The sequence below is a fragment of the Rhinoderma darwinii genome, chromosome 5 (assembly GCF_050947455.1).
Source record: "Rhinoderma darwinii isolate aRhiDar2 chromosome 5, aRhiDar2.hap1, whole genome shotgun sequence".
Classification (NCBI taxonomy): Eukaryota; Metazoa; Chordata; class Amphibia; order Anura; family Rhinodermatidae; genus Rhinoderma; species Rhinoderma darwinii.
In genome coordinates this window covers 305,490,256-305,517,132 of record NC_134691.1, presented here as the reverse complement: position 1 = coordinate 305,517,132, position 26,877 = coordinate 305,490,256, and the positions used below count along the sequence as shown (strand labels likewise).

The 26,877-nt window shown below is 40.5% G+C and overlaps 1 protein-coding gene across 2 annotated transcripts in view; it reads left to right on the top strand.

Annotated features, from left to right (window-relative positions):
* Positions 1-26,877, top strand: part of LMBR1 (limb development membrane protein 1) — a 143,048-nt gene that overhangs the window by 57,672 nt on the left and 58,499 nt on the right. For both annotated transcript variants that reach the window (XM_075827398.1, XM_075827399.1), the window contains one exon: positions 24,961-25,087. In XM_075827398.1, the coding sequence (XP_075683513.1) occupies positions 24,961-25,087 (127 nt within the window). The remainder of the gene's footprint in view (positions 1-24,960; positions 25,088-26,877) is intronic.

The following is a 26,877-nucleotide window of genomic DNA, read 5'->3' as shown; positions in this document are numbered from 1 at the left end:
TATGAAGTTTATGCAAAGTCTTAAAATTTACAGTTTTTGAAGACTTCTGCAATTTGCACTGGCTTGCTGGATATTAGCTTCTGGGCCAAATCCTGACTCATGGCAACCCATTCTTGCCTAATTAGTGCTTGGACTTTATCACAATTTCTGTGTTTTTGTTTGTCCACCTGCTTTTGAGGATTTACCACAGGTTCTCAATGGGATTGAGAACTGGGGAGTTTCCTGACCATGGACACAAAATGTCAATGTTTTGTTCACCGAGCCACTTAGTTATTGCTTTTGCCTTGTGACATGGTGCTCCATCATGCTGGAAAATGTGTTGTTCATCACCAAATTGCTCCTGAATCGTTGGTAGAAGTTGCTCTTGGAGGATGTTTAGATACCATTCTTTAGTCATGGAAGTGTTCTTAGATGGTCCTGGCACTTGCTGAACTTACTTGGTCACCCTAATGCCTTCTTTACAGCAATTGAACCTCTCTTCTTGAAGTTCTTGATGATCCGATAAATGGTTGATTTAGGGGCAATCTCACAAGCTGCAATGTCCTTTCTTGTAAAGCCCTTTTGATGCAAAGCAATGATGACTGCATATGTTTCCTTGGAGGTAACCATTGTTAACAGAAGAAGACAATGATTTCAAGCGCCATCCCCCTTTTAAAGCAACCAGACTGCTCTTATTATCAATGATCATGACAGAGTGATATCAGCTGCCTTGTCCTCGTTCACACTTTCACCTGAGCTAATGAGAAGATCACTGAAATTATGTTAGTAGACATTTTGTGGCAGGTCTGAAATGCAGTGGAAATGGGTGTTTTGTGATTAAGTTAATTTTCATGGCAAGGAATGACTGTAATTAATTGCAATTGATCACTCTTTATAACAATCTAGAGTTAATGCAAAGTGCCACTATAAGAACTGAAGCACCAAACTTTGTAAAAACCAAAATTTGGGTCCCTCTCAAAACTTTTGCCCAGGACTGTACATAATATAGCTGGTTGCATCAAAATCGTTTAATTTGGTCGACTTTTATTTAATATGCATGACCTCTTAGGAAAGAGGGCCTGTACATAGTGAGCAATAAAGTGTGTTGGTCAGTAGGCTACAGTGAAGTGATTGAGTCAGATGAGTTCTCTAGGAGTAGATATGTAATTTTCCGTTGGTGTAATATAAAGGAGACTATAAGCCTCTATTGAAGAAAAATTATCTGATCTTCATATGCATGTCTGTAATGGCAGTGGATTGGGCATTCTTGCTCTGTACAAACCAAAATATTTAGGCTTAGTTCACACATTGCTGATTTTGACGCAGACCTCACATTTTTGCATTGCAAAAGGTAAAATCCAAAATGTAGAAATAGGCACAAAAAATGAAATGACAACAACCTGTTAGAGTTGAAAAAATATATTCTTTGTATAAATATAATGGTATACAAAATCACTATAAAAATAGTGCAAGAAGTGTGTAAAAGTAATCACCCCATATCAAGAAGTCCCTTCGGTCAGATAGGCCGGTAAGGTCATATTTTCAGGAAAATCCACAATAAATATCTGCGACAAATTCGCTACGTGTGAACTCCAGCCTTAGAGCTTTTTCCAATGGCTCCCGTAGATTGCATTCAGGCTCTATTCATATTTGCCAAACAAAATTGGCCACGGATGCCTTTCCGTATATTTATGGATGTCTGTTTGTGCCGTAGAAATGATCCGCAAAATATAGAACCTGTCCTATTCCTACACACAATTGCGGCACAGACTTGCCCATAGAAGTCTATGGACGCTTCCAAAATTGCAGACGGCTACAGATGTGTAGCCGTCAGATTGCAATTTCGGACAGTAAAAACCCTAATACAATCGCTGGGTTTGTGATGGCTGCTTTGGCAACTGGAGGCCTAACAATGGCCTCCTGTCTGCCAAGTACAGAGGCCTGTTAGGCCCCGGCCTTAGGCGAGGCCTAAAACTCCTCCTGTCGGAAAAAGAAGGCACGGAAGCTGAGCGTGCGCCAACAGCCACGTGTGTCCGCTGTATGCTACAGCTGACACCCTGCTGTAACGGCAGGAAATTGAGCTAGTTCCGCTCCCTGCCATTAACCACTTAGATGCCGCGGGGCTACCGATGGTTACTAAGACAACCGGAGGCCTAACAATTGCCTCCTGGTCTGCCACCTATGAAAGCCCATGAGGCGGAGCCTAAGAAGCTTACTGTCGGTGAATGACTGACCGCTCTAATGCATTGCACAACGTGGGTAGTGCAATACATTAGAATAGAGATCAGAGTGGCAGGCCTACAAAAAAATAATACAATTGTTGAACAAAAGGATGAAAATAAAAGTTGTAAGTTGAAAAAACAAAAACTGCCTTTTTTCCTATAATAATAATTATTTTATTATAAGAAAAATGTGAAAACTTTAAGGTACACATATTTGGTATCACCGCATTTGTAATGACCCAAACTATAAAACGGTTATTTCTCCCGCACGGTAAACACTGCCAAAAACAGAAAACATTGCCAGAATCACTATTTTTTGGTCACCACTCCTTCCAAAACCTAGAATAAAAAGTGATTTAAAAAGTTGCATGTACCCAAAAACTATACCAATAAAAACTACAACCCGTCCCGCAAAATATAAGCCCTTACACAGCTTTTTTTGACTGAAAAATAAAGAAGTTATGGCTCCCTGAATATGGTGACACAAATAATAAATAAACAAAAGAAAAAGTGATTTTATTGTGCAAATGCTGCAAAACATTTATGGTATTGTCGTAATCGTATCGACCTGCAGAATAAAGTAAGAGTTGCTGGTTCATGGTCGCCTTGCTTGCAAAAAAAATGGAATAAAAAGTGATCAAAAATATCACCCCATAATGGTACCAATGAAAACTACAGATTGCCCCACAACAAATAAGCCCTCACACAGCTCTGGTGGAGAAAAAATAAAAAAAGTTCTGGCTCTCAGAATATGGCGACACAAAATCTGCAGTGCGCTTCAAAACCTATAAGATGGGCACCGTTTATCAGTACGACCCTGTCCACACATCTGTGGATTATTTATTTATCACAGTATTATACCCTCTTATTATGCCCTGATGTACTCCGCACATCTTACATATGCCGCCACATTATAAACTGAAATACCAGCCAAACAGAACTGTCAAGCAAAATGTGCGCTCCGAAAGCCAAATGGCGCTCCACCCCTTCTGAACCCTACAGTGTGCCCAAACTGCAGTTTACATCCACATATATTGCATTGCCATACCCAGGAGAACCCGCTTAACTTTTTACGGGTGTGCACACACTCTGCGGAGCAGTGTGCGTGCGCGCTCAGCGGTGTGTGCGGGTGTGCGCGCAAGGCAAAACTGCTCCTGATTTTCAGACGTTTTTTAGCAACTCCACGTCGGAACAGAACGCCGTATTACCCATTGAAATCAATGGGCAGATGTTTGGAGGTGTTCTGCTTACGATTTTTACGGCCAAAAAAAAAACTGTGTGAACATACCGTTAGGTATGTGCACACGTAGTGTTTTCAAACATTTTTCGGGCCGTAAATGTCCTGAAAAACGGCTGAAAGATCGGAAGCAGAACGCCTACAAACATCTGCCCATTGATTTAAATGGGAAATACAGCGTTCTGTTCCGACGGGGTGTTTTTTTACACCTCATTTTAAAAAAACGGCACGTAAAAAGACGCCTGCGAAAAAGTACATGTCACTTCTTGGGACGTTTTTGGAGCAGTTATTCATTCTATAGAAAAACAGCTCCAAAAACGGGCTTAAAAAAAACGCAGTGAAAAACGCAAGTTTGATTAAAGAACGGTTGAAAACCAGGAGCTGATTTCCCTTGAAAACAGCTCCGTATTTTCAAAAGTTTTGTTAGTAAGCGTGTGAACATACCCTTAGCCTTTTGGTGTGTCTTATAGCTTCTGCCAGCTGCATTGTACAATCATACAATCACTCCCAAAATGGCAGCCGGACAATGCTTAGCAATTTGAAGACACCTTTTCCTGGCTTGTAGCCAAAAATAGGGAGGAGGGTTGAGATTCCCTCCCACATTTACGGCAGCTGAGAGTCAGGTTGCTTTGCCTTATTCACCTTGCTGTAATTCTGGGAAGTGCTTCCTCTGGTGGCAAACATAGGAAAACATGTCAAATTATTATTTCATTTTGAATACTTTCCACCATGTGGAAAAAAAAAAAAAATACAGCAAAAAAAACATAAAAAATATAATAGAAATAAGTAACTTAAAAAAAAAAAAAAGTTTAATTCGTGACACATTCCATTTAAGGGGTTAAAAGATATATAAACCGTTGCATTATAGGATTTTAAGCAACTTTAAACATATATTTATTTATTTTTAACTTTTTGAGACACCTCTTCTATGTATCCTGGATACATAGAAGTTGTATCTTGCCATCAAGGCCGGATCAGTCAGGTAGGGCTGGGCAATTAATAGAAGAAAAAAAAAACCCCTGAAACAGAAATTAACAGACCTCCTCTTGCAGATATTGTTGTTTTTTTTTTAGCTATGGGGGGCATTATACGGTGTGGAGGCTTTATAAAACAAAAAAAAAAGAAACAAAAAAAACTATAAAACGTCTTAAAGAGGCTCTGTCACCAGATTTTCAAACCCCTATCTCCTATTGCAGCAGATCGGCGCTGCAATGTAGATAACAGTAACGTTGTTTTTTTTTTTCAAAAACGAGCATTTTTGGCCAAGTTATGAGCATTTTTATATTTATGCAAATGAGCCTTTCTTAAAGAGGCTCTGTCACCAGATTTTGCAACCCCTATCTGCTATTGCAGCAGATCGGCGCTGCAATGTAGATTACAGTAACGTTTTTATTTTTAAAAAACGAGCATTTTTGGCCAAGTTATGACCATTTTCGTATTTATGCAAATGAGGCTTGCAAAAGTACAACTGGGCGTGTTGAAAAGTAAAAGTACAACTGGGCGTGTATTATGTGCGTACATCGGGGCGTGTTTACTACTTTTACTAGCTGGGCGTTGTGTATAGAAGTGTCATCCACTTCTCTTCACAACGCCCAGCTTCTGGCAGTGCAGACACAGCCGTGTTCTCCAGAGATCACGCTGTGACGTCACTCACAGGTCCTGCATCGTGTCGGCACCAGAGGCTACAGATGATTCTGCAGCAGCATCGGCGTTTGCAGGTAAGTCGATGTAGCTACTTACCTGCTGATGCTGCTGCAGAATCAACTGTAGCCTCTGGTGCCGACACGATGCAGGACCTGTGAGTGACGTCACAGATCTGCACTGCCAGGAGCTGGGCGTTCTGAAGAGAAGTGGATGATACTTCTCATCAGAAAGCCCAGCTAGTAAAAGTAGTAAACACGCCCCCATGTACGCACATAATACACGCCCAGTTGTACTTTTACTTTTCAACACGCCCAGTTGTACTTTTGCAAGCCTCATTTGCATAAATACGAAAATGGTCATAACTTGGCCAAAAATGCTCGTTTTTTAAAAATAAAAACGTTACTGTAATCTACATTGCAGCGCCGATCTGCTGCAATAGCAGATAGGGGCTGCAAAATCTGGTGACAGAGCCTCTTTAAGTACAACTGGGCGTGTTTAAAGTTATGTCCAAGTGGGCGTGTATTGTGTGTGTACATCTGGGCGTTTTTACTTGTTTTACTAGCTGGGCGTAGGTGAATAGAAGTGGATGATGCTGACGAATCAGCATCATCCACTTCTCTTCGTTACCACCCAGCTTCTGGCAGTGCACAGACACACAGCGTGTCCTCGCTCATCTGACGCGATGAAGTTCCTGTGGGAGGGAGTGACGTCACAGCGTGATCTCGCGAGGACACGCTGTGTGTCTGTGCACTGCCATAAGCTGGGTGGTAACGATGAGAAGTGGATGATGCTGATTCGTCAGCATCATACAGTTCTATTCACAACGCCCAGCTAGTAAAACAAGTAAAAACGCCCAGATGTACACACAATACACGCCCACTTGGACATAACTTTAAACACGCCCAGTTGTACATAAGAAAGGCTCATTTGCATAAATATAAAAAGGGTCATAACTTGGCCAAAAAAGGCTCGTTTTTGAAAAAAAACAAACTTTACTGTTATCTACATTGCAGCGCCGATCTGCTGCAATAGGAGATAGGGGTTTGAAAATCTGGTGACAGCGCCTCTTTAAAATCACATAATCCATTGTTTTATTAAAAAAACAAGACAAAAATGAGTTAAACGGTCTACATCTCCTTTTATGATATAAATAATACAAGCTCTGTGAAATAGAGAAGATGATACGTAGTATTTTCTGTAACAAAACAGAACTGCATGATCAACTGAAATCTCCTAAAACCATAAGACTGAGGGTATGTTCACATGGCCTATTTTCGGCCGTTTTTCGGGCTGTAAACGCCCGAAAAATCGGAAGCAGAACGCCTCCAAACATCTGCCCATTGATTTCAATGGGAAACCGGCGTTCTGTTCCGACGGAGCGTTTTTTCAAGCGTGAAAAACTGGCACGAAAAAGAAGTTCAGGTCACTTCTTGGGACGTTTTTGGAGCTGTTTTTCATTGACTCTATCGAAAAAAGCTCCAAAAACGGCAGCGAAAAACAGCGAAAATTGCGAGGTGGCTTAAAAAACGTCTGAAAATCAGGAGCGGTTTTCCCTTGAAAACAGCTCCGTATTTTGAGACGTTTTTGCTCACTGCGTGTGAACATACCCTAACTAGACAGTCAAGTGATAGTTGCATATAGTATTGTTACATATTGTATGATAGAATCTTCTTATTTTTTTTTTGGTAGTCTTATTGTAAATCCTCTACTTTTTAGGGTATGTGCAATCCGCCGCAAAATTCCGCCTCCCATTAATTTCAATGGAAGTCGGGTGCTTTTTTTTTCCCCCACCAGATGATTATTTCAGCTAGCAGAAAAAAGAAGCGTCCTGCTTGATCTTCGGGTGGATTCTGCCCAAATCTCTTACTGATGTCAAGGGATGGGAGGGAGGAATCTTCCTGCCGTTGGCAGGAATAGTTCCGCAGTGGATTTTGCGGCGGAACCCGCCACGTAAAATCCACTGTAAGAGCTAGCCCTTACAGAGGAAAATAATAATAAAGTTTGTAATAGTAGTTTAGGGCCTGTTCACATCCGCGTCGGGCTTCTGTTCGACCTTTCCGTTGGAAGAATCGAGCAACGGAAAGCCAAACGGAAATCACAGCTTCTGATTGCATTACCGTGTTTGCGTGGGTTTCCTCCGGGTACTCCGGTTTCCTCCCCCACTCCAAAAACATACCAATAGGGAATTTAGATTGTGAGCCCCAGTGGGGACAGTAAAAAAGAGGACCTCTGTACAGCGCTGCGTAATAAGTTGGTGCTATATAAGTAACGGAAATAAATAAATTACCATTGATTTCCGTTGGTTTCTGTTCCGTAAAGTTTTTCCGGTTTTCTTTTTTAATTTATTTTTTTTTTATTTTTTTAGCAGAAACAATAATATAGTGGACTATTTTTTTTTCTGCAGAAAGACCCCGGACAGTTTACAGAATGGAAACCAACTGCAACGGAAGCATTACCTTTGAAATGGTAATGCAAACGGAAGCTATGGTTTCCGTTTGAATTTCCGTTCATCAGTTCCTCCGACGGAAATTTCGAACGGAATTGATGTGCGGAAGCCTGACCCTCATGTGAACACACCCTTAGAATATTTAATTATTCCAACATCGGGTCCCATTAATGCCAGATCGGAGGAATTTTACAAACATATCTCTCCGTAACATATCAGAAGTTTTAATCGCTTGGGTACCGTATACGGAGACCCCCACCTTCTCTGAAATGAAGGTCCAGAAGTTCTGAGCTGAGCGATCTGCACCTTCAGCTGAGATGGGCGCTCATTTGGCGTTCCATGTCAGCCCATCTTCAGGTTGATGAATAGAGCCGATTACAGCCGAAGATACTGAGCACTTCTGCACCTTCATTTTTCTGAGGGTGGGGGTCTCTGCATCAGGACCGCCACTAATCAAAACGTCTGATATATTGCTTTGACATATCAAAAGGATATGAAATTACAGTTACTCTTTAAAGAATGTTTTTGGATTTTTATTCTGATTTAAAAGTTTATTTTTTTTTTAACATATGGCTGAAAACTAAGCGCATTCTTTCAAATGCTTCAAATTAAAGTTCCTCCACGTCCTGTATAATTTATGCATTACAACATGGCCTCTATTCCCTTTTTGGTCCTGCAAGGTGCCTCTGTCCTGTGTGTACATTTTTTCTTCCACTTTTAATACTGCACATCATACCACAACTTGTTATATAAAATTGAACATGAGCGACAGAAACATCCTGACCAATTACCTAAATGATCCAGACATTCCCAAAATGTTCAGTGGGATTAAGAGGTTAACTTCTAAAACATCAAACGGACTGATAATAAAAGCAAATAGGATAAAAAAATGTAAGGTAACTTCCTTGCTTAATTAATTAGGTGGGCCAGGTGGAAATCGAAGAGGTCGGGTCTCCAGTTTGCAAGGTCTATAAAGCTAAGTAACATGACAGCGCAATGGAGAAGAAAGCAAGATTTTTTTAATATGCTTCTATCCTGTGTCACAGTTTGAAATTGTCCTGGTTTTTGTCCCTTTTGGCAAACTTACATAAAAGTGACCCAGTACTGTATTTTATGGCCAGACGAGCCTTTATTTTCCAGCGCTTTAATTCGTGTCAGGCCTCCGCTTTAAAGAGCCGTAGCATTGGGTTTAGAAGCAAAGCCTGTTTGTCTCAATTGACTTGCACTGAATTCTTTCTTTTTTTTTGTTTTTGCCACTGATCATCCATAAATTGTTGGAAATGAGTGATTAAGGAAGTGCTGCTTAATGTTACCAACACCATGCAGGTTCTCGCTATGACTTTTTGTGGGTGAGAGGAAATCGTGTACTGCTCTAACAATAAGGAAGACCCCCGCTGGGGACCTTTCAGGAAAATTTGTCTTACATGCTGGTTTGATCATTCTATTTTCTTATTATATAGAATAAGGATTATTTTTTTTTATTTTTTTTAAACCGCTGCCGTTATAAATCAGTTTTGGAGCAAAGTACAAGTATGAGGAAATGCACAGACATGGTTTTTTTTTTCTATTTCACTGATCAGTAACATTGCATATTGCTTGTTATTAAAATATTGTTGTTCTTGAGTTGAACTGTCCCAGGAGTAGGGATGCATCGAAACTTCGATACTGTTTCGATACTGTGCACCCTGAAACGGTTCAATGCCGCTATTTCATGTATTTTGATATAGTAATACATGCATGTTGTTAGAGCGGGGCTGCGGCTGTGTAATACAGCCATTGCCCCGCACCGGAGTTCTGACAAGTGTGCGCGTTTGGTCCGCATAATGTGATGTGACCAGCGCTGCACTAATGAGCGGCGACACTGAAGACAGAACATGGCGGGCGCACCGCAAAACACCCCCATGTTCTGTGTTCAGTGCCTACGCCGCCGTTTATTAGTGCAGCGCCGGCCGCATCACCTCAGGGTTGAAGGACCCACGGGCTGTCTGACCATATTTCCTGTTGTTAGGCCATACCTCAGTATGTCTTATCAGTACACAGGCTAATGTACTGGCATATAGATACATGCCAGTACATTAAAATTAAAAGAAAGAACATTAAAATTAGGTCACGTTAAATTAAAAAAAAAAAACACACATTTTTTACAATAAACATAGTCTCCATACATAAAATATACACATTCGGAATCGTCGCGACCGTAGTAACACATTTATTGCGTCATTCATGTTTACGCTGTTAGGGTATGTTCACACGCCCTATTTACGGACGTAATTCAGGTGTTTTACGAAAAAAACGGCTCCAAACCGTCTGCAAACATCTGCCCATTGAATTCAATGGGTCTTACGGTGTTCTATGCAGACGGGCTTTTTTTTACATGCCGCTGTCAAAAGACGGCACGTAAAAAGACGCCTGCCTCAAAGAAGTGCACGTCACTTCTTGGGACGTAATTGGAGCCGTTTTTCATTGACTCCAATGAAAACCAGCTCCAATTACGTCTGTACAAGACACCGCGAAAAGCGCGTGCACTTGTCAAAACGTCTGAAATTTAGGAGCTGTTTTCGCCTGAAAACAGCGCCGTAATTTCAGACGTAGTTGGCGTTGCCGTGTGAACATACCCTTACAAAATAAACTGCTTTCTTTCACGTATTAATGTGAGGCACGAGGTATTATGAATTTTGAACCTCCATGTGCCTCACATTAATAGTAATTAACCCCATCATGTTCCTCACACATTAACCCAATGTTGTCCATTATGACTGAGGAACATGATTGGGTTAATTACTATTAATGTGAGGCACATGGAGGTTCAAAATTCATCAAACCACATGCCTCACATCAGAAAATGGAAGAAGTTGTTTGTTTTTTTTTTTTTTTTTTTTTTGGCAAAGTATCGTTTTGGTATCGAGTATCGCAATACTACACGAAGTATCTAAGTTCTGGTATCGTGACTACCCTACCCAGGAGGATTTCATTTTCACATTACAATGTCAATGGCAGCCGCCTTGCAGAATATTTCCAGCGGAGATAAGCGCAGGATTTTGACCGGTGGATTGAAACTTTGTTTTTTGTTTTGTGTGAAGATACTGCACAAGTACGACTTAGTCCATAATTTCCCCGGCTGTTCAGTAACTTTTGTTTCTTGCTTCTCTTTTGCACATTTTCAAGTTCTCTGAACACATCCAGCAATGTGAACAATGCGCTTTCATTCTGGTTGCCACAGCTGTGTATGACTCCAGTCCCCCCCAAAAAAACTGCACTAGACTATGGACTGACCATCTACAGCTTTGTCATTAGTCCATGCACTGACTGGCGGCAGCGTTTACGCTAGACTGTGTGCGGACTAGAAAATTAACTGATCGTTGCCCAAGGTGTACAAAGGTATGTTTACAACGGCATTTAGAATAAGGCATTCCACTTTGGATTTCTGTACCGACTAATTCTTTGGGATCTGTCAAGGGTTTAGCTATTCGCTCAGCGATTAGTTTAGTCTAAATAATCTAAAACCTGACATATCGTGGGGCCCTCAAATGTGGCCTTTGGCTTCATCAAAGAGCAGATCATCACACTAAACCATGGCTGGGTCAAGGGTAGGCTTGCAGACCTATTACTTTTTCTATACCGCTATGGCCTGTTTTTCCCCCATATATTTTATTAACTAAAATAGGTTTGGGACTGCAAAAAAAACAAACAAAACTTTAAATGGAAATAGTGTTGCGAAAAAGTATTTGCCCATTCCCAATTTCCTCTTTTTGCATATTTGTCACACATGAATGCTCCAGATCATCAAACTACTTTTTAATATTAGACAAAGATAAAAAAAAATGCTGTTTTTATATGATGACTTCATTTATTTGAAGGAAAAATGCTGATCAGGTTTTCATTAAGAATATCTGTTTTGCTCCATTCATCTTTCCCTCAAACCTGACCAAGTGGTCTCCCTGTCCCATCCGCTGAACCCCTCCCCTCCCCCACGGCATGATGCTGCCACCACCATGCTTCACTGTAAGGATGGTATTGGGCAGGTGATGAGAAGTGCCTGGTTTCCTCCTGACATGATGCTTAGAATTGAGGCCAAAAAGTTAAATTGTGGTTTCATCAGACCACAGAATCTTGTTTCTCACAATCGGAGAGTCCTTTAGGGGCTTTATTGCAAACTCCAGAGGGGCTTTCATGTGTCTCTTACTGAGGAGAGGCTTCTTTCTGGCCACTGCCATAAAGCCCAGATTGGTAGAGTGCTGCAGTGATGGTTGACCTTCTGGAAGTTTCTCCCATCTGCACACAGGATCTTTGGGGCTCAGCCAGAGTGACCATTGGGTCCTTGGTCACCACTCTTACCAAGGACCTTCTCTCCCGATTAGTTACTTTGTTGTGTCGACCAGCTCTAGATAGAGTCCTGGTTGTTCCAAAATTCTTCCATTTAAGAATTATGGAGGCCACTGTTCAACATAACAAAATGTGAAAAAAGTGAATGGGCCTGAAGACTCTCCGAATGCACTGTGTAAAAAATAGATATATCATACAGTTCAAAAATACAGCATACACACACACACACACACACACACACACACACACACACACACACACACACACACACACACACACACACACACACACACACACACACAGTGAAGGAAATAAGTATTTGATCCCTTGCTGATTTTGTAAGTTTGCCCACTGTCAAAGACATGAACAGTCTAGAATTTTTAGGCTAGGTTAATTTTACCAGTGAGAGATAGATTATATAAAACAGGAAAATCACATAGTCAAAATTATATATATTTATTTGCATTGTGCACAGATAAATAAGTATTTGATCCCCTACCAACCATTAAGAGTTCAGCCTCCTCCAGACCAGTTACACGCTCCAAATCAACTTGGTGCCTGCATTAAAGACAGCTGTCTTATACGGTCACCTGTATAAAAGACTCCTGTCCACAGACTCAATTAATCAGTCTGACTCTAACCTCTACAACATGGGCAAGACCAAAGCGCCCTCTAAGGATGTCAGGGACAAGATCATAGACCTGCACAAGGCTAGAATGGGCTACAAAACCATAAGTAAGACACTGGGTGAGAATGAGACAACTGTTTGTGCAATAGTAAGAAAATGGAAGACATACAAAATGACTGTCAATCGACATCGATCTGGGGCTCCATGCAAAATCTCACCTCGTGGGGTATCCTTGATCCTGAGGAAGGTGAGAGCTCAGCCGAAAACTACACGGGGGGAACTTGTTAATGATCTCAAGGCAGCTGGGACCACAGTCACCAAGAAAACCATTGGTAACACATTACGCCGTAATGGATTAAAATCCTGCAGTGCCTGCAAGGTCCCCCTGCTCAAGAAGGCACATGTACAGGCCCGTCTGAAGTTTGCAAATGAACATCTGGATGATTCTGAGAGTGATTGGGAGAAGGTGCTGTGGTCAGATGAGACTAAAATTCAGCTCTTTGGCATTAACTCAACTCGCCGTGTTTGGAGGAAGAGAAATGCTGCCTATGACCCAAAGAACACCGTCCCCACTGTCAAGCATGGAGGTGGAAACATTATGTTTTGGGGGTGTTTCTCTGCTAAGGGCACAGGACTACTTCACCGCATCAATGGGAGAATGGATGGAGCCATGTACCCTCAAATCCTGAGTGACAACCTCCTTCCCTCCACCAGGACATAAAAAGGGCTCGTGGCTGGTTCTTCCAGCACGACAATGACCTGAAACATACAGCCAAGGCAACAAAGGAGTGGCTCAAAAAGAAGCACATTAAGGTCATGGAGTGGCCTAGCCAGTCTCCAGATCTTAATCCCATTGAAAACTTATGGAGGGAGCTGAAGATCCGAGTTGCCAAGCGACAGCCTCGAAATCTTAATGATTTACAGGTGATCTGCAAAGAGGAGTGGGCCAAAATTCCATCTAACATGTGTGCAAACCTCATCATCAACTACAAAAAACGTCTGACTGCTGTGCTTGCCAACAAGGGTTTTGCCACCAAGTATTAAGTCTTGTTTGCCAAAGGGATCAAATACTTATTTCTCTGTGCACAATGCAAATAAATATATATAATTTTGACAATGTGATTTTCTATTTTTTTTTTTCAATATAATCTATCTCTCACTGGTAAAATTAACCTAGCCTAAAAATTCTAGACTGTTCATGTCTTTGACAGTGGGCAAACTTACAAAATCAGCAAGGGATCAAATACTTATTTCCTTCACTGTATATGTGTATGTATGTGTGTATATATATATATATATATATATATATATATATATATATATATATATATATATACACACATGCATGCAGCACAACTTTGAGGGATGAGAAAGATACTACAGTACAGGAGCACTCATGCCTGACCATTATTCTAGGGCAGGCAACTGTGTCATAGGAATTGGTCTACTTCTGGGGGCTCGCCAATTGGGCATTACTGATCTAAAAAGATGGTCCCCCAAATGATTTTGATCTAAGATCTAGAGAATCGTATGATGATTATCTTTGGTAAATGTGTTCTACCTGCTGGCATCTGTGTGCGTTACTTGTACTGTTTTAGTTGTGTTTTTCGTCATCTCCCAGTATATTTGACCCTAAAATTATTAGTTTTCTACTAACTGAGTTTCGAGAAATGTTTACCAGTGTTGAGGTGAGTTATTATACATTATATTACAGCGCATATACTCAATCCATTAGATTATTTTTTTTCTTCTTCTAGAGACAAGTTGTTTAATCAGTGACATCAAAGGCAATAGTTTGTCCCTTCGTATTTTTGACATGAACCAACATTTCCAGAGTCAGAAATAAGGTCATTTTTCTCCTGCAGAACTCTGATCATTAAACAATCACCCTCACTTAAACATTTATTAGTTTTCACATTGAGCTTCTGAGAATTCAGGGGCCCTTTCTACAGTGAGTCAGGTCACAGAGCAATTATTTTTTAATAGTTAGAAGCCATCACAGACAGCGGTTATTATAGACAATTTTTATTGCAAATTTTATTGTGAGGGCAATTTCAGACAATACTTTCAACTCCAGCTGTTAATGAACATTTCATTGCTCTAGACTTTGGACTTTCCAGACAGCAGTGGTCTTCAGTTCCTAAACCATGTTGTATCACATTGGCAAACTGTAATGGGTTTCCTTTCAGCATTAGCTTAGGGCTGGATAATTGAAGGACAGATAAGTAGCCACCTTTTCTCAAGAGTAGAATAAAGTGGTTACGAGGCTATGCTTAATTTCCCCATCTGTATTACAAGGGTTACTCCATCTCCTAGTGTGATGGCATATCACTAAGCTATGCGATCTCTTTCTGATCAGCGGGGTCTAACCTCTGGGAACCACGACAATCCTGAGAATGAGCACTGCACACTCTTGAACGGTTTCCCTGCACAGCGGTGCCACCGACTGTACAGGCAGCATATCACGGCCCCGTTCACTACAATTCTCTGCACAGCAGTTGGCCGGGCGCGCCGATGTGCATGGAAAAAAGTGAAGGGGCCACAGCATTCGTCCCACCAATCAGAAAGGGATGGCATATCCTAGCAATATGCTATCGCCTAATGAGATGAGATTTATAGGAGTTCTACAGGACTGTAAAATTGATTGCCTATCCTTAGGGTAGGCTGTCAATGTTTGATGAGTGGGGCTTGACCTCTGTGATCCCTACGGCCCACACAATGAAGTGGGATAGGGTGCAGTACCAGGCACAGCCGCTTATACAGATGAGGCACTGTGCCTATGTAAGCAATGAAGTATATGCAGCACTCACAGGAGCAACCAGCCCCTTTATTTTCCTGTTCGGCTCATTTATAATCCTTATATTAGGAATAGACCTGCATTGCTATAGTCCCGGAAAACCACCATTTTCGATGTGGGCTTGAAATATTTTCCCCACTGTGCCATAAATGTACAGTGCAGCTATACCGTGGGCACAGAAACTGTTCCCGCTCCATCATCAGCGGGTTTGTTGTAATATACATCTGACATACTGATGCAATAAGCAGGATCATCTGGGAGGGGGCTCCCTCTGCCTCTCCATTGGCGCCCCTGCAATTTTTGGTGCCTGATATGCAAATGAGGCCTTTGACTGTCATGTGGGGGGGTTACATCTTGCCAAGTGAGCGGTGTTAACCACCCTCCTCAGTCAAAGGCCTCATTTGCATCAAAATGAACGGCACCAATATCTCAAATGGTGGTAGCCTCGAAGAAAAAAAAATAAGTGCCAGAATCTGTGAGGCGCCAGCAATCTAACTGAGATGTCAGCTACAGTTTTTTGAGCAGATGACAGGTCCTCTTTAAGGGGTTATTTCACATAATTAGTTGGTTGACTCCTACTCGTCCTGGCAGGGTCATATTGTCACACGAATAGTGTGATGTTTCCCACTAAAATAAGCTATAAAGCGCTCCTATAGAGTGTTACCGGAGAGTAAGGCCACTTTCACACGGCTGTATTTTGGTCAGTGTTCTGCATCGGGATTTGTAAGCCAAAACCAGGAGTGGGTCATAAACATGGAAGAGGTGCAAGTCGTTCCATTATACTTTTTCTGTGAGGGCTCCACTCCTAGTATTGGCTTCTAAATGCTTTATATTGACCAAAATACTGCCGTGTGAAAGTGGCCTTACTGAAATATAAAACAGGTATGGTAATATCCACTCCATCTATTAGTAATGTTCTTGTCAGCCTAACGGTATGTGCACACGACCTCTTTTCAGACGTAATGGAGGCATTTTTTACGCCTCGAATTACACCTGAAAAAACGCCCCTAATACGCCTACAAACATCTGCCCATTGCTTTCAATGGGAATTACGATGTTCTGTTCCCACAAGCCTTTATTTTACGCTTCGCTGTCAAAAAAACGGAGCGTAAAAAGACGCTCCGTAAAAAGAAGTAGCATGTCACTTCTTGAGGCGGTTTTTTGAGCTGATTTTCCATTGAACACTATGAAAAACGCCTCAAAAAACGTCTGAAAAGAAGCCTCAAAAGAAGCTCCAAATTTCATTCTCAGCTTCAAAAACGCCTGAAAATCAGAGGCTGTTTTCTCTGAAATCAGCTCCGTATTTTTCAGACGTTTTTTGTTAAGCGTGTGAACATAACCGAACACTGGGACGACTGCTGCTAATCCGCAGTGATCCAGAACGTCCAAAGATTTTGGAGTGGAGTTGGAGAACAACCAAAGTCCCTGATTTGACGGAGGGACAGAACCGGTCCCAAAATCAATTGTGGAAAAAAAGATAGAATTCCTGATCTGTGTTTTCTTTGTGTATTCCTGTATAGAAATCACTGGTAACTGTGATGTAATGTGAGCACTGTTATCACTGATATGTTTATATATGAGTGCCTCCTGATAAATTAGGCGCATCTTTGTCTATCCTTACCCCAGAAAGTGAAAAAGAAATCTCTCATCTCCGCCGTTATTCCCCTCAATGCTGAGGTCAAAACTAACTGCAGCATTCAAGGGGAAAATGAGAAGGGGGGATGCTCCTCGGATCGTGTCACAGGGAATCCCTGTGATGCGATTGAGGGACATACCATATATGGGCATACAGCCCAGGGTCCATTGAAGGACCCCAGGGCTGTCTACCATATTTCCTGTTAGGGCATACTTAGGTATGTTCTACCAACTGCCTGTGTACTATCCGTATACAGGCTAATGTACTGGCATATAGATATATGCCAGTACATTAAAGTTTAAAAATAAAGTAAAAGTTTTTACAATAAACATAAAAATAAGTTTCAGTGCATAAAATATACACATATTCGGTATTGGCGCGGCTGTAATAACCAGCACAACAATTGTTTTGCATTATTTATGATGCGCACGCTGTAAATAAGTGAAAGAAAGCCGTTTTTTATTTTATCTTTTGAGGCACGTGGTGTGATGAATTTAAGCTCCATGTGCCTCACATTAATAGTAATTAACCCCATTATGACTGAGAAACATGATGGGGTTAATTACTATTAATGTGAGGCACATTCAAAATTCATCACACATCGTGCCTCACGTCAGAAAATGGAAGAACTTATTTTTTTTTATTACTGTTGGCAAAGTATCGTTTGGTATCGAAAATTGCAATACTACACAAAGTATCGATATCGAAGTCCAAATTCTGGTATCGTGACAACCCTACTGGTCGGGGTTGAGGGAAAGATAAATGGACCAAAGTACAGAGATATTCTTAATGAAAACCTGATCCAGAGTGCTCTGGACCTCAGACTAGGCTGAAGATTCACCTTCCAACTAGACAAGGACCCTAAGCACACAGCCAAGATAACCCCGGAGTAGCTTAGGGACAACTCTGTGAATGTCCTTGAGTGGCCCAGCCAGAGACCTGACTTGAACCCAATCGAACTTCTCTGGAGAGACCTGAAAATGGCTGTCCACCGACAGTCCCCATCCAACCAGACAGAGCGTGAGAGGATCTGCAGAGAAGAATGGCAGAAAATCCCCAAATCCGGGTGTGCAAACCTTGTGGTATCATACCCAAGAAAACTGGAGGCTGTTACCTCTGCCAAAGGTGCTCCAACGAATGACTGAGTAAAGGGTCTGAATACTTAGGTCAATGCAATATTCTAGTTTTTCCATTTCAATAAATTAGCAGAGACTACTAATATTCTGTTTTCACTTTGACATTATGGGGTATTGAGTGCAGAATGAGGGGGAAAAACGTGAATTATTTTTTTATTTTAGCACAACATAACAAAATGTGAAAAAATATAAAGGGTCTGAAGGCTTTTCAAATGCATTTTATTAACCACTAACAGGGCACATGTAATCTGCAGTATATATCGGATATTTGGAATCTTAAGGCCACAGATTTCCTGTAAAGTTTTTTAACTTTAATAAAAGATAGAAGTACATTTTTATAATAGAAAAAGTTCTCAGTGATGTTACTAAATTAGGGTATGTTCACACGCTTACTAAAAAATGTCTGAAAATACAGAGCTGTTTTCAAGGGAAAACCGCTCCTGATTTTCAGCCGTTTTTTTTTTTTTTTAGCAACTTGCTTTTTTTACGGCTGTTTTTGGAGCTGTTTTTCTATAGTCTATGAAAAACGGCTCCAACAACTGCTCAAGAAGTGATATGCTCTTTTTCGCGGGCGTCTTTTACATGGCCATTTTTAAAAAACGGCCGCGTAAAAAAAACGGCCCGTCGGAACAGAATGCCGGTTTTCCTATTGAAATCAATGGGCAGATGTTGGGTGGCGTTCTGCCTCCGATTTTTCGGACGTTTACGGACAGAAAAACGGACGAAAATAAGCCGTGTGAACATACCCCTACAGGCACCATGTTTTGAGCAGTTTAGCTTTTGTATGTGATTGTAAAGCCAGACATACACTGGGCCAAACATTGATGTTTATTTTAATGGGGAGATGTAAATAAGTCGCTGCCAGACACCTCCGCCAACAGTTTATCTCTCGTGGGATCCCTCTCTAACCCCGACATCTGCCTTTAGGGGGGACAGAAGCAGACCTCCACATGCATTAGATCGTCGGTCGATCACGCTGATTGCCAGCTTAACTCGCTAAATCGTGAAATAAGGAGACCGCATTACAATTATTTTCCGGTTACTGACTAACAAATAATTTCAATGCTGGATTTAAAGGAATTGAGTGACAACACAAAAAGTCCGCCAGGCTGTGAAATGCTATAAAACTCTTGACGCCCACACTTTTTTTTCCCTAATAAAACCATTTTTGGGATTTTAAATGTTTTATGTTTGTTAAAAAATACTGCAGAACACACAAATGTAGATCCGCTGGTTAAAAGGCAACAACAACTCTTTAACATTGTGTCTCTTTGTGGAGAATAATCCTACATGGCAGGACGACGGCATCAATGAGACGCGAGTCCTTTTGACCTGACAGCTGAACATGCAGACTAATATTGCCCTGTACTCAGAGCGATCATTTAATCGCCAGCTAAAGCAACAGAGACAGGTGATGAACATGTCTGTTTGCTCTCGGTTCTTGCCTTAGAATAACCAGCACCTGCCTTTTATTTTTATATTCCCATTCAGGGCTTACATTTATCTTCTCTAGATGACGGAAAACGTCTTGCAGTCCAAACGGCTTGCTAAGCAAACCTTACCCTAATGTTACTAAGAGACCACTTTTTTTTTTTTTTTTTTGTAGGAAAAGGAACAATGGCCGAGATATTTATTTTCAGTGTGCCATGAATTCCGAGATTTTTCCCAGGCTTTCTACATGGGCGGAGGTATACTGTATAAAGTGCTGTTTACAAACCTTACAACGGGTCAAGATTTTTCAGCTTTCCAGTATTTCATTGCTCTTTACTATGGAAACACATGGCATTATTGCAGAGTTTTTTGGTAGATTTGATATTTTTGTGAAGTTTTTTTGAGTTTTCATTTACTGCTCATTGACTTTTCTCTTCTAACTATTTTCTTTTGTTAATTTTTTTTGTTACAACGGTTTGCTGTTCACTTGACCATTGAATAGAGTTACAGACGCGGTATCATGACAATATAGTCTTTACTACCTCCAGTCACTAATGAATAAAGCATGCACTGCTTGAAATTTTTATTTTTTTTAAACCTCTTAACCCCTTCCTGCCGCAGCCATTTTTTTTATTTTTCGTTTTTCACCTGCCGCCTTCCAAGAGCGATAACTTTTATTTTTCCGTCAATAGAGTGATGTGAAGGCTTATTTTTTGCCGGAGGAGTTGTAGTTTCTATTGGTAGCATTTAAAGTACCGTATAATGTATTGGGAAACTGAAAAAAATTCTTTGCGGGTTGAAATTTGAGATTCCTCTTCTTTTTTTTTTTTGGGTTTCGTTTTTACGGCGTGCGGTAAAAACGACAACTTAACTTTTATTCTGTGGCTCAATACGATTACGGTGATAACAAAGTTATACAGGTTTATTTCGATTTTACTACTTGTAAAGAAAAAAAATATGTGATTGGTGTTGCCACGTTCTGAGAGCCATAGCTTTTTATTTTTTCATCGATTAAGCGGTGTGTTGGCTCATTTTTTGCGGGACAAGCTGTAGTTTTATATCTGTATTATTTTTTTGATCACTTTTACATTTCATTTTTTTGGGGGGAGCGAAGTTGACCAAAAAACAACTATTTTGGTGTTTTAAATGTTTTTTATTTTTTACGGCATTCACCATGCGCATTAAATAATGCTATATTTTAATGGTTCAGGCTTTTACATGCACAGCAATACCAATTTTGTTAACTTTTTTTTTTTTTTTTTTACATTACTCTAGAGGAAAAATGGGAAAAGGGCGGGCTTTTTGAACTTTATTCTTTTTTTTTTTCACTACTATAAACTTTATTTTCCTTTTTTTTTTTTTTTTTTACACATTTCATTAGTCACTCTTGGGGACTTGAACCAGCTTTACAGGCGTCTGTTAAGCCCTGCCACAGGCTTAGCAGAGTGAAGGCCGTCCTGGGGGCCTTTATTAGGCCCCTGGGCTGCCATGACAACCATTGTCCCCGCCCGATCTCATTGCAGGGGGGGTGGGAGAGCTGTCGGATGTGGCAATCCCTGTCTTTTAAACGCCTCAGATGCTGTGATTGATTGCAGCATATGAGGGATTAAACAGCGAGGAACAGCAAGATCGCTGTTCCTGGCAGTTAGTCCCGGGTGTCGGCTGTAAAACACCGCCGACACCTCCAGCGTATGGAGCGCGTTCCATACATTCCCCCCCCCCCCCCCGCACTATGACGTACCAGACACGTACGCCACATTCAAACACCTATAACATGTTTGTTTTTCTGTCCATGGAGTTTTTTGATGGCTTATGTTTTTTTGTCTTTTTGTGGGACAACCTGTAGTTTTATTGGTACCATTTTTGGGGTACACATGACTTTTTGGTCTCTTTTTTTTTTTTTCCTTTGGGGGATGCGAGATGAACAAAAACCAGCGTTTCTGCCATTTATCCCCCTTTACAGCTTTCTCCCTTCTGTAAAACCCCTTAGACGCTGCAATCACTATTGACCACAGCATTTAAGGGGTTAAAAGGCTATGATCAGGGCCATCGGCTGCTGATATCGGCTCAGCTCTACCTATATCTTTTTTTAATATTTTCTTCTGTCTTTTAGGAGGCGAGCCATAAGCATGGGAATTTTAATGGCTGACAGATGGATTACCATTCAGTTGCGTGACTGCAGTTTTGACTGATTTCACCCCAAACCTACTGTATAATGTTGGATGCAGTAGGGAGCCAACATCCAATTTAGTCATTGATCGAGCGTTCTAGTCCAGAGCTTCATTCACCATTCTGTAGGCTTCAGAGCTGACTTCCTGTATTCTTTTCTAACCCAGTGCTTGCACTGGTGATGTGCATTTTGGGAAGTTTTCCTTTTTATACCAGGCACGGTACTGTAATCAGTTGTTGGAATAACTAAAGGTGTATTCATATGTTGAGGTTGAATTGCGCAAAATCAAAGCAAAAATGCTGCAGTTTTGTGACGTTACTTGATTTTGTGCCGCAGATTATCAGCAAAAAAAACTTCTCTTGCTGCGTTGCAAACCTTATGTTATCTCAAACTGGTTCTTCGAACATGACATTGAGTTTAGTTCACTAGTGGCCTTCACTTCAGTCGAGCAGCATTAAGAAGTGGTAACATGGGAGGGTCACAACATGATGCTTTTCTATGGCCATGGACCAGAATCTCTAAGGAATGTTATTTTTGAATCCATATCACAAAGTATTGAAGCTTTTCTGAGCATAAGGGGAGACCCTATAAAGAAGCTGCTGAGGGTCTGCCTACTAAATCTTGACTGATTACATTTTTTGCCTTATTTGTATTGTGTATGCCCTAAGCTCTTATCACCCATATAAGATTGTAGGGTCGGCATTCGTTTTTTACTGAAGTACAAGAGGTTTTCACCCCTGTTGCATATGTGTACTTGCATAACGATACATCTCCAAGCCTCTGCAAGCAGTAAGTAAAATCAATTGCAGGCAGGTGTCTATAATAGGGTTGTTAACCTCATCAAGGATTTCCGCTGACTTCAAAACTTCCCGTCTGAAGGTCGAGTGCTTCGATATGTAACTGAAGACCGTGTTAACAGTCTAATTTATGGAAGCCTGTCTGGGTTTAATTTTCTCTTTTTCTTTTGCTTCTGATGCCACTCAGTCCTGCATCAACATGATATCCACCTTTTTGTCCGTACACCTCTGCTATGTAGCTGAGATGTAAGGATTTATTCTACAATTTCCTTTCTCGGGTTTGCTTCTGTCATGTTACTACTTACATATGAGATTTATCACACTCATGGGGTTTGTAAAGGGTCTTGGATTTTTTATGTTGCCAAATTCAATCAAATTCCAGTCTTTTGTGTAAGACTTCCTGCAGGTGTCTATTATGCCAGGTAAAGATGAGATGTTCACCTTTAGCGGCTTATTTAAGAACTTGCTTGTGAAAGAAACCTCTTTTTAAAAGTAGGTTCGGCACCCCAGATGTCCCATGTGTCGGTGTAAGTATACTGCACAATGGCCTGTCGCTATAAATTACCATTAATTATTAATTATTCAGTTTTTTGGGCGGAAACAATAGCACAGTCGACTACGCTATTGATTCTGCCAAAAAAACACAAACCTTATGGAACGGAGACCAACGGAAACCATTTGCAATGGAAGCATTACCATTGAAATCAATGGTAATTCAAACGGAAAGCTATGGTTTCCTTTCACAGATGTGAATTCCGCCTCACATTAACGAAGTTAGTCAGCAAATATGAAATCTGCAACCGTGTAATATGTCTTTGTTACTCCTTTTTTTTTTTTTTCACCTCTGTTTTACTCGGTGCAGTGTGGAAAAAATTCGCTGAAGACCATCAACAAGTTGCTGGTTACGGATCTTCTCTCAGGAAACTGAAATTTTTGCAGGTTATATAAAAAAACAAAACAAAAAACGGGAACCACCTTTACACAAAATTATTTCAGTTCAGCACATAGTAAAAATAAATGCATGGAGTCCAGTCATTAAGGCGTTAATTCAGTAACCGCTATACCTGTTGACTGTTTTCAGGTAGCAACAGAGCAAAAGTAAGATACAAAAAATGTAAAACAGCAAAAAGGAGAATGAACTTCAGCCTGCCTGATAAGAACGTTGCTTACAATGTTCCGGTCAGGTGGGCTGTAAGGCTATTTGCGGTTTCCAGTTAGTAGGACATTAAACCAAACTCCACCTATGGGGCTGTTTCAGCATCCAGCAGCGGGTTTTCTTCAACTTCCTACTGATTTGTGATTGGACCTTTTATTCTTCTGAAAAAGTTATGATCTGCATGGTGTTTGTATGTTCTCCCTGTTTGTGTGAGATTTCTCTGGGTACTCCAGTTTTCTTACACACTCCAAAATCCTACTTCTAGGCGAGTTGGCTTCCTATGGAATTATCCTTTTGTGCGTTTCTGATATGGGGAAATTATATTTTGAGAAGCCAGGGACAGATGTGAGTGACGACATGCTCTGTACAGAACTGCTGAGTATGTTGGTGCTATGGAAGCAACAGGAAATAAAAATGTAAAACTTTATTTCATACATTTCACTTTGTCTGAATCTTTTTTTTCCCCAAAGACTTGTAGTGTTGCCTGTGCCCACATGAGGGCTCTGTAGTCTTCAATGACAGACGCATGAGTCTTTGCTTAAAGCAGCATTTAAAAGGGATTACCTCACTATACCTGTGCAATGCCTGATTTTTGGCATGTTGCCGCGTATTGGCAGTTCGCCAGTGTCTTCCATTCGCTTGATTGGAATCACCGATACAAATTGCTAATCCACATTCTCAGCCTTGAGAATCAGAAATACAATCCATCTTTTAAAAATGGCTTTGCCCAACGATGACGTTATCCGAATAGCTTTTATATATATATATATATATATATATATATATATATATGTGTGTGTATATATATATATATATATATATATATATTTTATTTATATTATTTTTTTTAATATTGGAGTCAATGAAGTCTTGTATCTGATTTTAATATTAGTCATCAAAGTCTGATGGGAAAAAGCCATATCTGATACATTCTTTCTAAAAAAAAAAGAAAAATTAAAAACCTCAATCCATTTTTATTTATGGGAGTTTCAAGTCCAATATCTGTGTCACGGGGCGATAGGTAAAGTAATATGTTACATTTTGGGACTTTTAAAAGAATAAAACCGAGGCTCCATGTAGGAGTTCTAGGACTTCAGTATTGGTGGTAAATGAATACTTTGGTGAGCACTAATACTTTGCTATACATGTGATGTGAAATTTTTTTTATTCACATATATATTATTACACACGCTCGCTCATACCGTTGACCCTTACGGACTAATGAAGGCCGCCATATGGGTATTTGTGTGTTTTTTGTTGTTTTTTTTTGTCCCACTTGCACTATACTGAAATCATAGGATGCCTCTGAAGCCAGATATCACGAACTATCACTTACTTTCTCTTTCTTTTACCCCAAGGGAATCAAAGCTCGGATATTGGAGACCGTAGTCATGCTCATTCTACTGGCCTTGCTTATTTTTGGCATTGTGTGGGTGGCGTCGGCCCTGATTGATAATAGCTCTGCCAGCATGGAGTCATTGTATGGTAAGCTTCTTCTTACTACATGCCTATACAGATAGATTTTTTGTTTGGAATAAAACAATCAAGCAGGACCTGTTATATCTCCTGACATGTATGTTTTAGTTAATGGTATTCCCCATGAAATAACAATTCTGCATTTCTGCAATGTCCCATTCCTCTGTTACTCCTCTTGGAAATGTATGAATAATTTGACAATTGTTACCATTCCCTTTGCCAGTGGGGCGTGTCCCACACACGGACACTGTCCAATCAGTGCAGACCTTATCACACTGCGTATGGACACACATATTGACAAGGCGTGTGCTAATGCCCAGTTGTCAATCTATTCATAGCTTTCCAGGAGGAATAAGGGTTTTCCAGAATTTATATTTTATGGGGAATGAAAATTTTTAATAAAACAGACTTGTCAGGAGAGCTGATTTGTCCTCTTTAAAGTTGCCGTATACATGAGATAGCTGTCACTCAGAATTGTTTCTTCAGGGAAGCAATAGCTTTAGGCAGGTAATACCCATCCTGTATGGAAGTGGGTTTTAAAGCACCCATAAACATTATAACTTTAGAAGTAAATGATAAAAGTATCCATTACTAACCGCTAGTATTAATTCATATATGTATTTTACATAGTGGATATACTTCTGTATTGAACAGCAAAGTAGATTTACCTAATGAACGTAAATGATCCTTTAAAGGAAGCCGACAACAAGTGTCTGGTAAAAACCTCAAGTGGCCATTAGTGATGAGATCTTTCTGACTGCTGTGTAATGAAGCATTCATTGATATCTAGTTTCTGAATGATTTACAGCACGGCTTCTCAAATGTTTTCTACTGGGGCCTCATCAACCAGAACATGGCGATGCCCGGGCTTCACCATTGGCCGAAGTGCACGCCAAAATGAAAAATATTGCGCAATTTACCTTTTTATTTATCACCAGAACCCAGTATAACATTAAAATAAGCACAAAATGGGTGTTTCTAAATCCGAGATTGCTACAGCCAGAGAAATGACTGGACAGCTTATGATCACTACTGTCAAAACTGCCGTCCCAGCTGCACCTCACCAACAACTTGGGGGGCACCTCACAGTCCGAGATACACTGATTTACGGTATAGCATGTCTGCGTTTAAATATTTGCCGTTACCTATATAACAGGAACGTATTATGAAGCGCTGTATGCAGAATGCTTTCACGTACTTTGGTCCCTGTTGTCAATCTATTTGCCCCACTTCACATACTAGGGCTTCTTCCATAGAGAGCAAATTAATGTAATGGAATTAATCAGGCATTATGTGTCCTAGATACAAGTTTCCAAGAGAGAGGAAAAAGATCGGCACTGCTATTGCTCTTGGAGCACTAGAAGTCCCAGCACCCGACACAGACCATAATTCTCAGATGGGTTCAATGAAATCCTCAACAGGTGGTGCTCAGTTGTTTGTAAGATGAGCAATATCAAAACTATGTTGGTAGAGAAATACCACGGCACTCGCCATTCAGTAAAACTTTTTGGATTCACAGATGTAGTCGTCTTTACCTTGACTTATAACGCATTAAATACACATTGGCTAGATCTCTTATCTTGACTTTTTCAATGACTTTTTCAAAGGCTTTTGTTGTGTGATATCACGCTGCAGCAAGTTATTAGAGTCAAGTTAAAGATGGCTACATCTGTATTTTGCATGTACCCACACTTTATGGAGGCTTTGGCAAAGTGTGGGTATATACGAAATGGCCATATGCTTGTGCTCCACATCCATACTGCCTTAACTTGTTTTGCCTCAATAAATACGTAAAGTTT